Source organism: Triticum urartu, chromosome 3A (assembly GCF_056163025.1).
Source record: "Triticum urartu cultivar PI428250 chromosome 3A, HENAU_Tu73, whole genome shotgun sequence".
Lineage (NCBI taxonomy): Eukaryota > Viridiplantae > Streptophyta > Magnoliopsida > Poales > Poaceae > Triticum > Triticum urartu.
Window position 1 is genome coordinate 663,136,578 of NC_141875.1, and position 11,604 is coordinate 663,148,181.

At 45.1% G+C, this 11,604-nt stretch overlaps 1 protein-coding gene across 2 annotated transcripts; it reads right to left on the reverse strand.

Annotated features, from left to right (window-relative positions):
* Positions 1–1,685: 1,685 nt before the first annotated feature.
* LOC125545832 (transcription factor BHLH6) lies at positions 1,686–3,787 on the reverse strand. Of its 2 annotated transcripts, none has more exons than XM_048709872.2 (4): positions 3,418–3,787; positions 3,047–3,331; positions 2,661–2,831; positions 1,686–1,887 (listed from the first exon to the last, which is right to left on the reverse strand). In XM_048709872.2, exons 1-4 carry the CDS (start codon positions 3,745–3,747, stop codon positions 1,801–1,803), a joined length of 873 nt encoding a protein of 290 aa, XP_048565829.2. In that variant the 5' UTR covers positions 3,748–3,787; the 3' UTR covers positions 1,686–1,800. The 2 variants fall into 2 exon arrangements, with proteins under 2 accessions (XP_048565829.2, XP_048565828.2); XM_048709871.2 differs by having other exon boundaries at positions 1,686–1,893; positions 3,418–3,786.
* Between the last annotated feature and the right edge of the window lie 7,817 nt (positions 3,788–11,604).

Genomic DNA, 11,604 nt, shown 5'->3' on the forward strand with positions numbered 1-11,604 from the left:
CTGCAAAAGATACCTCGAATACAGTCCGGCGTTAGAGCTCGGACGCAAGAGGACACTGCCTCCCGGGAACAACTTCAAACCCAAGGTGTGGCATAAAAATAATAAGGCATTGATAAAGGCCGGAAACTTAAAGGGGCTCCTCGGATACCCGGCGTATAAACTCGTCGAATGCATTTCGGCGATCCTCAATATCGAAGATGAGAAGATTTGTTAAACCAGTTTTCAAGACCGACGACCGAAGATGAAGAACAGTTCGGAAGAATCGAGGAGCGTCCCTAACTTGAAGACCGGTTCATGGGGCTACTGACGGTGTCCTGGACTAGGGGGTACTCACCACGTCGTCTCCCGATCTATTAGACTGGGCCGAGGCCCCCCATGGCCATATACTCATGGGCTAGTTCGGACAGCTGCCGCATACAAGGAAGATTCCACAAAGACTTGGCGATCAAGACAAGGACTTCTCCTCACCGGCGTATTCGGCTAGGACTCTTGTTAACCTAGGCCTCTGGTGCATTATATAAACCAAGGCCAGGCTAGTCTATAGAATATACAACATACAGAACAACAATCATACCATAGGCTAGCTTCTAAGGTTTAGCCTCTCTGATCTCGTGGTAGATCTACTCTTGTACTACCCATATCATCAATATTAATCAAGCAGGACGTAGGGTTTTACCTCCATCAAGAGGGCCCGAACCTGGGTAAAACATCGTGTCCCCTGCCTCCTGTTACCATCCGCCTTGGACGCACAGTTCGAGACCCCCTACCCGAGATCCGCCGGTTTTGACACCGACAGCGAGTCGAAGGGCCACTAGTTCCATGGGGCGTGCTTCAGCGACACCAACTGTCCGAACATATGCATGACCGAGGGCTTCACCGGCAGAAAGTGCGTGGTTCCGATCGATGGATGTGACGATTGTTGTGCATTTCAGTGAATGGATCACGGTCTATAAAATTGTATGGGTCATTGAGTTGGCAATAGGGAGAGGGGGGCAAATAAAATCTGGCCCATAGATGGAGGCGATACCAGGAAATACGACAAGAACTAGGTAGAAAACAAGTCGCAGCTTGGCCCGGCATGAGGCGCGGAGCGGAAAAAAGAAGTGAAATTGGATTATTTGGGAAAACCGCATTGTGCAAAGTGTTCGCGGGAGGTTGCCACCCATCTTTGGTTGTGGCGCCTCCATTTTCCATTCATCCTTTCTTGCTTGTCACCGCGCATTTTTATTTGAAGTGTTTGAGATGCTACAACTATTATATTCAACTTTACATTAAGACATTAGTAGACTAATAATATTACGAAGAGAACCATTCCAAATATAGTAGTACAACGTAACTTCATATATAGCCAATGTCGATAGTTTTAAATCCATATATATATTCACAAGCCCATAGCACTATCCATCAATATCTATAGCCAGGCACCTACATAAAAACTGACATAAAAATACAGAGAGGTGGTGAGAAAGCTGTATCCTATGAATAGACCAGCAAATGTGAAGAACCAATAGTCATATTCTTTTTGACCAAAAGTGCAATAGTTTAGATACAACGTATATAGTACATCATATTGGCATTTTGAGACACTCCTAGCACGAGCTATTTATTTTGTGTGATCCAATGGATATCACGTGTTATAGGAGGTTATTGCTTAGTATCTGACCACGAGACAAACACAATGGGGCTGCTAAATAATGTTTATTCTCTTTCCATTTTTGCCAAAACACTATAGTGTTCTGGTTATCCTGGAGTACATGTGATCATGTGTAACTAACTAAGATGAACATGCAACCATGCATATCATAACTTCCCTAGAGTACTTCCTGCGACATCAACATGGGCGATTGCAGTCTCGATCAATTCCTTCATCTCGCTCTTATGTATTTCCTGTCTCTGAGAAATAAGAATTATGTAATCACAAAACAATGCAACTATAACCAGCAGCACAATGACCGCCATGCATGCTCTTTTGACTTGACAATTGTTTTATTATATTTAAATTCTTCAAGACTCTATATCTATTACATTTCTCGACTTTACATTAGGATGTATTAGTTGACTAGTAATAATATTAAAGGCCAGTTCTTTTAACAGCTTAGAAAGTAAGCCATCCCCTCCCCAACTTTTTTAATAAGCCGCCTCTCTAATCCATTGGGGTTCCTAAACTAGTTATACGATAACTAATTCAAAAATCTCAACAAAGTTAGGGGATGACTTATTTTGTAAGCTGAGGAAAGGCAACATAATTTTTAAGCCGCCCAAAAAAAACTGGCCATAGGAAGATAATAATATAAAGTCTATAATACATAGTAACTTTATATGGCTAATTATGATTGGTTTTGAATTTCTGTTTCAGAAATACCTCAGTCGTAGCCATTATCACCGAACTTTAAATGATTTCGGTTTTGCCAAATTAAGGACCAGAATATCTACTTGAATGTGACAAAAATCAAACCAAGTATTTAAAAAAAAAATTGTGTGTGTTGTAATGGCTGAAATATTTTGACCAAAAAATAATCATTTTAGTATTCTACCAAAATGACTGAAATTTTGATGAAATTCTATGGAACTAAAAACCCCTTCTTCATGAAAGTTTTTTTTTCTTATGAAACTCTAGAACGTTTGATAACACAAGTTTTGAGGAAGGACACAATTACTACCTGTAGGAGCGCGGTGTGCGTCACCGTCCCGGACGCAACCGTGACGTTAGCCGAGATGACGGCGAGCCGGAGGCTCTGGAGCGCGCGGCACACCTTGCCCATGGCGTCCTTCCGGTGGCGGCACGCGACGCTCACCACCAGCAGCTTATCGCCAGCGCCCGTCACCCTCACCTGTCCATGTAACGAACCGAAAGTAAGTACTACAAGATCGAGCCAAGTGGTCGGTGTCCGCGTGCGGCGGGCGGGTAGAGCAGACGATGCCGCTCTCAAGATCGGAGGACTATGGCGTCAACATCAGGGCAGGGCCCCGTCTGCCGGTCGCTTGTCATCGTCGCAATTATTACTTGATGATTAAATAGATAAAGTACGTTGGTGGGTGCGTTTACCTCGACAGCCTCGACCGGCGGAGATGCGGCTGCCATGGCGGATGCGGGGGTGGGGGTCACCGCCGGCGATAATGAATGGGTCCTCGTTTTCTTCAGCGGCGGCATGGCGTGTCCGGCGCAGCCGTTCGGAAGGACGGGCTGTAGTGTAGCAGTAAGCAGCTGGCCATGGCCATGTACCTCCGCCACCGACTCAAGGATGGATATCTCGGCGAGCATCCGGCGCTCCTGCTCCTGCAGCTGCTGGATGTACTCGACGGCGTCCCTGAGGATGGACACCTTATCCATCTGCCAGGAAGAATGGTTAATGTTTGAACTGCCGCCTGCATGCCAAGTGAATTGAGTTGGTTGCTCGTTGGCACGTACGTGCGTACCTTGGTGATGTTTGGGACGACGCTCCGGAGGGCGTAGAGCTTGCCGTTGAGCGTCCGGCCGCGTAGCCTCCTCGTGACGACGACGTTGCTCTTGCTCGCCGACACCGCCGCCGACACCACTGGGGAGCTCGAGTATCCGGTGTCCGGGGGGCTCCAGTTCCAGTAGTCGTTGTAGCCGCCGGACACCCTGCTGCCGCTGCCGCCGCCGTGCATGCTGCAGTCCAGGTCAGTCGATTCAGCCTCAGTCCTCTTCATCCTCTGCCCGGTAAGTTCGTACCTAGGGCGCTCTTGTGCTTCCAAGCAAACCGAGTAGTCCAAGCTATCGACCATCCCTGAGCCGTATGCGTGTATCTGGATCCATCGTCTATCCCCTTATTCCCCAGTTTTGGATGATGTATATCTTTGATTTTGTCACTATCCACCGTCTATTCCCTTGTTGCCAGGCAAACCGAGTAGTATTTGTTTGTTTCTTTTTTCTTTTTCATGGATATATGATCCAAGCAGGGATGGGGTTGGGGGTCCAGGAATCATCCTCAGCAGATTTACATTGTGATTGTACTAGTGGAAACAAAATTGTAGTAGATCTCGATGGGTTGGCTTGGCATTGAAGTTGTGAATGTGGACACATGAGACTGTCAGGAAGGGATAGACATTTCTCAATCTTAAGATGTTGTGCCGACTTAGTATCTGAGATGTGCTTATAAAGATCGGACGTGTAATGCGTGCATTCATAGGATGAGTGTATTTATGTATGTGAGCATATATATATATATATAGACAAATAATAGGATGCAACACACATGTATTCACGGGCATCCAGTGCCGATATATAGAGATGTACATACAGGAAGATCATCACGTCCAGGACTAAACCCTAATGAGATAGACGGAGATTAGAGTACATGTGTATATACGAATACATAGGTCGCTCAACACCCATCCACAGTCGAAGCGTCGGCACTGACGCGCAGACTGGACCGAAACTCCTCGAAAACTGACGTTGGCAACCCCTTCGTCATGATATCCACAAGCTGCTGAGAGGTAGGCACGTGAAGAAGTCGAAGGTGACCAAGAGCCACCTGCCCGCGAACAAAGTAGATATTCAACTCAATATGTTTGGTGCCGCGATGATGAACAGAGTTGGCGGAGAGGTAAATGGCAGAGACGTTGTTGCAATACATAACGGTGGCCTTGTCAACAGGAGAAGAGAGCTCGTAGAGAAGTTGCCGAAGCCAGCATCACTTAGCAAAGATGTTGGCCATGGAACGATATTCAGCCTCGGCACCAGACCGAGAGACTGTGGGCTGCCGCTTGGATGACCAGGATATAAGTGATGGTCCAAGGTAGACACGGTCTCCGGAGATGGAAGGCCGTGTGTCGGGGCATCCAGCTCAGTCCGCATCAGAGTATGCCATGATGTCTAGCTGTCGAAGCGTGGAGCGAGAGGCCAAGATCCATAGTACCATGAATGTAACAGAGAACATGTTTCACCACGGTCCAGTGTGCATCACGAAGTGAATGCATATGAAGACCGTTGAGTCCAACTTATATGATGATTTTACTGAGTATTTTGTGCCTACATGGTATGCTTAGTGGAATTTTACTGCATCCGCGAATATCCTTTTGTTGCTAATCCCTCAGGTAATGCCTTTTGGATTATTTATCATATAATGGAAGAAATCCTCAGAAATAGTAGTGGAATCACGTATTTAAAGTGATAATCACCTACCATAAAAGAATCAAACAAAAAGGCCACGGAAGAAGTTGTCACCATGCCTCCAGTGCAAATGACGGCGTTCCATACGACCGCTCCTACCCGTATGGGCGGTCGTATGGTGTGTCATCGCCACCGCCAGATCAACTATTTCCACCCCGTGGAAATGGGTCATGGATTAGACGCCCCAAGAGATCAAAAACTCGTCCAGAAGAAAGAACCCAGCCTCCAGAGTTCATTGGAGGAGGGATTGGCAAGGAGAGGAAGGGGAGCTTCCTCACCACGCACAGGGGAGATACAACATCACTGCCACTGTCATCATCATCATCATTCACGTCCTTATCATCTATAACATCAAGAACCCTAGTGGACCATCTTGTGTTTCATTTGAATCATTCATCCATGTATGGCATTACTTTTGTTATGATGAGTGTTGTCCCCATGTGTGAGTAGACCCCTAGTTCTCGAGGATATGGATGAACCTTGGTATGTGTAGGATCTAAAACATTATTATAGATATGAGATTCTTTGTTGAATGCTTAGTTTAATAACTTTTTGAATATTGTGAAGGGCCCCACTCAGTGCTACTTCTTGAGCTTGCATTTTTTCCCTTAAAAAGGAAAGGGTGATGCATCAAAGTAGAGATAAGTATTTCCCTCTGTTAAGAACCAAGGTATCAATCCAGTAGGGGTACAAGCAAGTCCCCAATAGATGCACTTGCACAAACTAACAAACACTTGCACACAACGCGAAAAAGGAGTTGTTAATCCCTTCACGGTCACTTGCAAGAGTGAGATCTAATATAAATAGATATAAAAGATAAGTAAAAGGTAAAATAAAGTAAATATAAATAAATTGTGGAAAGATATTTTTGGGTTTTTAGTTTTATAGATCTGAAAATAATATGATGGAAAATAGACCCGGGGTCCATAGGGTTCACTAGAGGCTTCTCTCTTGAAGAAAGCATACAGTGGGTAAACAAATTATTGTTGAACAATTGATAGAAAAGCGCATAGTTATGACGATATCTAAGGAAATGATCATGAATATAGGCATCACATTCGTGAAAAGTAGACCGACTCCTGCCTGCATCTACTACTATTAGTCCACACATCGACCGCTATTCAGCATGCATCTAGTGTATTATGTTAACAAGAACAAAGTAACGCCTTCAGCAAGATGACATGATGTAGAGGGATATATCCAATCAATATGGTAAAAACTCCATCTTTTTATCCTTAATGGCAACAATATAAATATGTGCCTCGCTACCCCTACTGTCACCGGGTGAGGACACCGCAAGGTTGTACCCATCACAAAGCACCTCTCCCATGGCAAGAAAAACCAATCTAGTTGGCCAAACCAAATCGATAGATTGGAGAGAAATACAAAACTATATTAATCATGCATAAAAGAGTTTAGTAAAGACTTAAATAATATTCATAGATAATCTAATCGTAAATCCACAATTCATCGGATCTCAACAAACGCACCGCAAAAGAAGATTACATCGGATAGATCTCTAAGAACATCAAGGAGAATATTGTATTGAAGATCAAAGAGAGAGAGAGAGAGAGAGAAGAAGCCATCTAGCTACTAGCTATCGACCCGTAGGTGTGTGGTAAACTACTCACACATCATCGGAAGGGCAACAAGGTTGGTGTAGAGGCCCTCTGTGACCGAATGCCCCTCCGGTGGAGTGCCGGAAAAGACCCCAAGATGGGATCTCACAAGAACAGAAGCTTGTGGCGACGGAAAAGTGTTTTTGGTGTTCCCTCTGATGTAGGGGAGATATTTGGGTATTTATAGAGCTAGAGTTAGGGTTAGGAGAGCCACGAGGGGGGCACAAGCCCCCTGGCCGCCCCTAGGGCGCGCCCCTAGGGCTTGTGGCCCCCGTGTGGGTCTTCTGGCCTCTTCCCGAAGCTTAGTGGGTGTCTTATTGTCCAAGAAAAATTGTCAAAAAGTTTCGTTCCATTTGGTATTGATTTTCTGTAAGAGTCAAAAACAAGGAAAAAAACAACAACTGACACTGGGCACTAGGTTAATATAGGTTAGTCCCAAAAATGATATAAAATATCATATTAATGCATATAAAACATCCAATATGGGTAATATAATACCACAATAAAAAATTATAGATACGTTGGAGACGTATCACTCAGCATTCATGCCTTATGGCCATGAAGTATATCACTATCGTAGTAAAGGGCTAGGATATGGAGGTAATTCGAGGTGACGGTAAAAGCCTACCGCTCCTAATTTTTACAATTGACCAGGGAATCACGAGATCCCTTAGAGCTGCAACCCTCTGAGGGAGACTATGATAGTGGAATGTGTGGCACGAAGTCTACCTAGAGTAGAATGTGTACTGTACCCGCCTCTGCCTAGCATAATCATCAATAGTGGCTCAAGTATCCATCCCATACTATGCCTAAGCATATGTGCACTAGAAACATACCATTGGGGATTCCAGACTCCCTGAGAACACCCCACTCATCTGTTTTTTCGCCAGTCACTCTAGTCATTGTTCTTTATTTACTTTATGTTATTTACTTCGAAGTTCATTCCACAACTCAATTACAATTTATATCATGCTATCTCTTGAGCATGCATTGGTTTTCCCTTGAAGAGGAAAGGGTGATGCAGCAAGGTAGCGTAAGTATTTCCCTCAGTTTTGAGAACCAAGGTATCAATACAGTAGGGGACAACACACAAGGCTTGCCGGGTGACCGCCAAGGTCCTCCGTGGTTCCTTTGGAGCCGCTCAAGGACAAAGTATCCAAACCAAGGCATCTCAAGACCCCGGCAAGAGGAGCTTGCTGGGAAGGCCAACCAAGGCATCTCAAGGAACTTGCCGCGACGCGCCACGCGTCCCGGCAAGGCCCGGTGAGCGACAAGCTCTCGGACACGACAAGACGACGACCGCGGCAAGGCGCTTGCCGCGGCAAGCCACCGCTCTGTGCCCGCGCTCCAGCACATCCACCAACGTGTCGCTCTGGGACCCTTCCAGGCGTACGTGGCGGGAGGCTGTGCAGCCAGCGGCGCGCGGTGGCAAGCGGCGCTGACAAGATTGCCATCGTGGCGAGCGGTGGCGTCCCTGACGGTCCCTTTTGCACTATTTAGGCGACGCAGACGGGCATTTAATGCCCTTGTCCCCTGCCGTCAGGGTTAGGTATGATCCACTGTAGCAGGTAGCTGTACCTACCGCAGCACCTTTCCATTTTTACCCTTGTCTACGTTGCCACCTGTCGGTGACCCCTTGAGCATATAAAAGGAGGCCCGTGCGCAACGTAGGGAAGAGGTGGAAGAGAACACTCACGCTCGGTCTCGTTAGCTGCTGGGGGGTACTGTAGCACTCCGCGCTCCCGAGCAAGAACTCAATACAAACCACAAAGCAGGAGTAGGGTTTTACGATCCGTGCGGCCCGAACCTGGGTAAACTGCTCGTGTGCTTCGCCTCGATCCGCTCTTCGTGCGACCCTCGCCCCTGCCGAACCGAAAGGGACTCGGTCCGCCAGTCCCATAGGTGTTCGTGGATTAGTCCCCCGACAGACACCGCAAGATTGAACCCAAAGCTGAGCACTTCTCCCATTGCAAGAAAGATCAATCTAGTAGGCCAAATGTAACGTCCCAAATTTTTAATTTGGAATACATTAGATCATCATGCATATCATATTTTATTTTTCTTTTTGGTTGATCCTAGAAATTCTATGCAACTCAATGACCCACGGAGAGAGTTGGGGATTTCGTTATTTTCATATTTGAGTTCTCTCAAATTTTGAGAATAGGGTCATTTGATTTTATTTATTTTATCATCAATTATTTCTATTACAAAAATATGAGAGAGGGAATAAAATGACTTTCCAAAAATAAAGAAATATTGAGGATTTAATAATAAAATCAAATAAGATTTTATTTCAGAGTTTTTCGGTGTTTTATTTGAATTTAGGAAAAATGTGCGTTTTTCAAAATTGCATTTAGGGCCAAAATAAATGTTCACCTTGTGCGGCTTGAGTTTAGAAGCCCGTGAAAATTTATTTCGGAATTTTTGGAGTCCGTTTAGTATTTCTTTTTATCTTTCTTCCGAGCGGAATAATAAAAAAACTAACCGACTTCGGGCCGTACCCGAGCGGGACACCGCCCGGGGGCAGCCTTTAAATAGCGCCGCCCCGAGCCGCCCCAGCCCATCAGCCCCGCCTCGATCCGTGCGCGCCGCCAGAGCCGCCGCCGCCCCCGCCGACGACGATCCCGCCGCCCGAGGTTCGTCGTGCCTCGATTTCCGTGCCGAAAAAAAGAGAAAAAAAATTCGGCGTTCGTCATTTTTCTTTTTTCTCGGATTAAATCCGTGATTTTTCTGATCGTGATTCCTGATCCGATTTTCGTTTTAGTTTAACTTTTCGTTCGTTTATCGGAATCAGGCGATTCAAGCGCCTAGAGTTTCGTCTCGAAACCCTCTATCCGTTTAACCAAATTAAACAAGTTTTTGTTACTGTAAAATTTGCCCTAGATCCAGATTACTAGAACGAAGTTGTTTTCTTTCGCAGTTTATCTTTCGTTGCTTCGTTCGATTTGATTCTTTTTTCCAACCAGAGTTCTTAAGTTGAACCTTCTGGTTAGATCTCTTATTTGAGTTTTACCTGTGCATTAGATGAGTACTTATTGTATGCTTGTTTGATTGTCTGCGATAGAATACCCGGAGTGTGCCGCCTGTTACTTCGAATCGTTAGGTTTCGCGGATCATCAGCAAGGCAAGTAACACTTTGATCATACCTTTTCCTACTACCCAGTTTTATAGCATTAGATCAATCCTCACACATTGCATGATTAGGATCTAATTAAATTGTGGGATGGGAAGTAGATGAGGTAGTACCTATTACCTGTTTATTATCAAACCTTTGGGAGTTACTTCTACGTTTGCTTATTATGCCATGCTATGCTAGTAGACGTGGATTGGGTGAGTGAAATCCATGACAGATGTGAGATTCTTAATTAATGGTTTATCTCAGGTGGCAACTTAAACACACATCTGGGTGGATTGAGGCACCTGGGTATTCCAGGACTTGCCTGTTTTCTTTTGGACCGCCACCCAGGCTCAAAGGGATCATGAGACTATTCATACTAGAAACTTCCGTGTGCAGCCATAAGCTATTATGGGCTCTAGCATAGTTGACTAAGTCGTGCGAACTCTTACAGTGGTAGACTAGCAGATGTAGGGGTTGTAGGTGGTACGGTCTACCCATCGTAAGGTGCTAGCACTTCTGAAAGACTATGTCTCGGTCATCCGTCTTCTCAAACACCCTGTAGTGCGAGAAACCAAACGGAGGCGATCGAGTCTTGTGGGGAGAAGTGTGCAAACCTCTGCAGAGTGTAATAAACTAATCATGATTAGCCGTGTCCCCGGTTATGGACATCTTGAGTATCTAGTACTTGGATTATCATGTGAATCTCATCATGTTACTCTAAATTAATTTTGTTGGGTTATGTTTAATGATGATGCTTAATTGGGATTGAGGATGCTGTCAACCATTCTCAATGTTTAACAACCACCATGATAGTAATTAAATTTATTCCTTTGAAGTAGGGAAAAAATGGCTTTACGCAAAACTGTAACCATAGAGCTTTCCACCAGCCAAATATGCATATAGTATAGCTGTTTCATTTCATTACTCTCTATGTGTTACCTTGCCAGCATATTCCATGTGCTGACCCGTTTTCAGGCTGCAACATTAATGTGGCAGACTTTTCAAATGACTATTATGGAGTTTTTAGGTCGTGGTCCTATACTCAATGATGCCGTTGGAGTTGATGGACTCACTTATCTTCCAAGCCTTCCGCTGTTATCGTTATTAGATGGCCTTAAGCCATACTTATTGTAATAAGTTCTCTTTTGAGACACTCGATGTAATAAGTGTGTGATTGCTACTCTACTATAAATCCTCCGAGTACTGTGTGGTGTCAGCATTACTGATCCAGGGATGACACCGGAGCACAAAGATCAGACTGTTTGAGGTCTGGTCGCTACAGAGATGGTATCAGAGCACACGCTGACTGTAGGACACGACCACTAAGCTAAAGACCTAGATCACTATTCACTCTCTTGTCTTCTGACCTCTCATCTTTTCTACTCTTTAGGATGGCGGATGCAAGGAACAAGTTCACGCAACCGGATGAAGATACACCCTTTGGACGTCACTTGAAGGAAGTCACTAGATACCTGAACATAGGAGTACCAAGCTTCACCGGAACCTACAATGCCACTTTACCTGAAGAAGAGCACTGGATGATTCAAATTCAATTTCCAGGAAGGACGTTCATGCCAGTCACTGAGCCCATAGAGTTTACTTTTGATGCACCAACTTGGAGTCTAGGAAAGAGCATGGCAGCTCACATCGCCATGGGACGCATTGGAGAAGTCTACCACAAGGATCTCAAGGATACTATCTACCAGATTTGTGGGCGCCAAGATGAACACTGG

What these genes read in the sequence shown, in the direction of transcription:
- LOC125545832 (XM_048709871.2), bottom strand. Translation starts at nt 3,747, where the DNA reads ATGGTCGATAGCTTGGACTACTCGGTTTGCTTGGAAGCACAAGAGCGC. An exon ending in CGCCGGTCGAGGCTGTCGAG is followed by an intron (nt 2,832 to 3,046) that starts GTAAACGCACCC and finishes TTACATGGACAG; the next exon opens with GTGAGGGTGACGGGCGCTGG. An exon ending in CGCACACCGCGCTCCTACAG is followed by an intron (nt 1,894 to 2,660) that starts GTAGTAATTGTG and finishes CTTATTTCTCAG; the next exon opens with AGACAGGAAATACATAAGAG.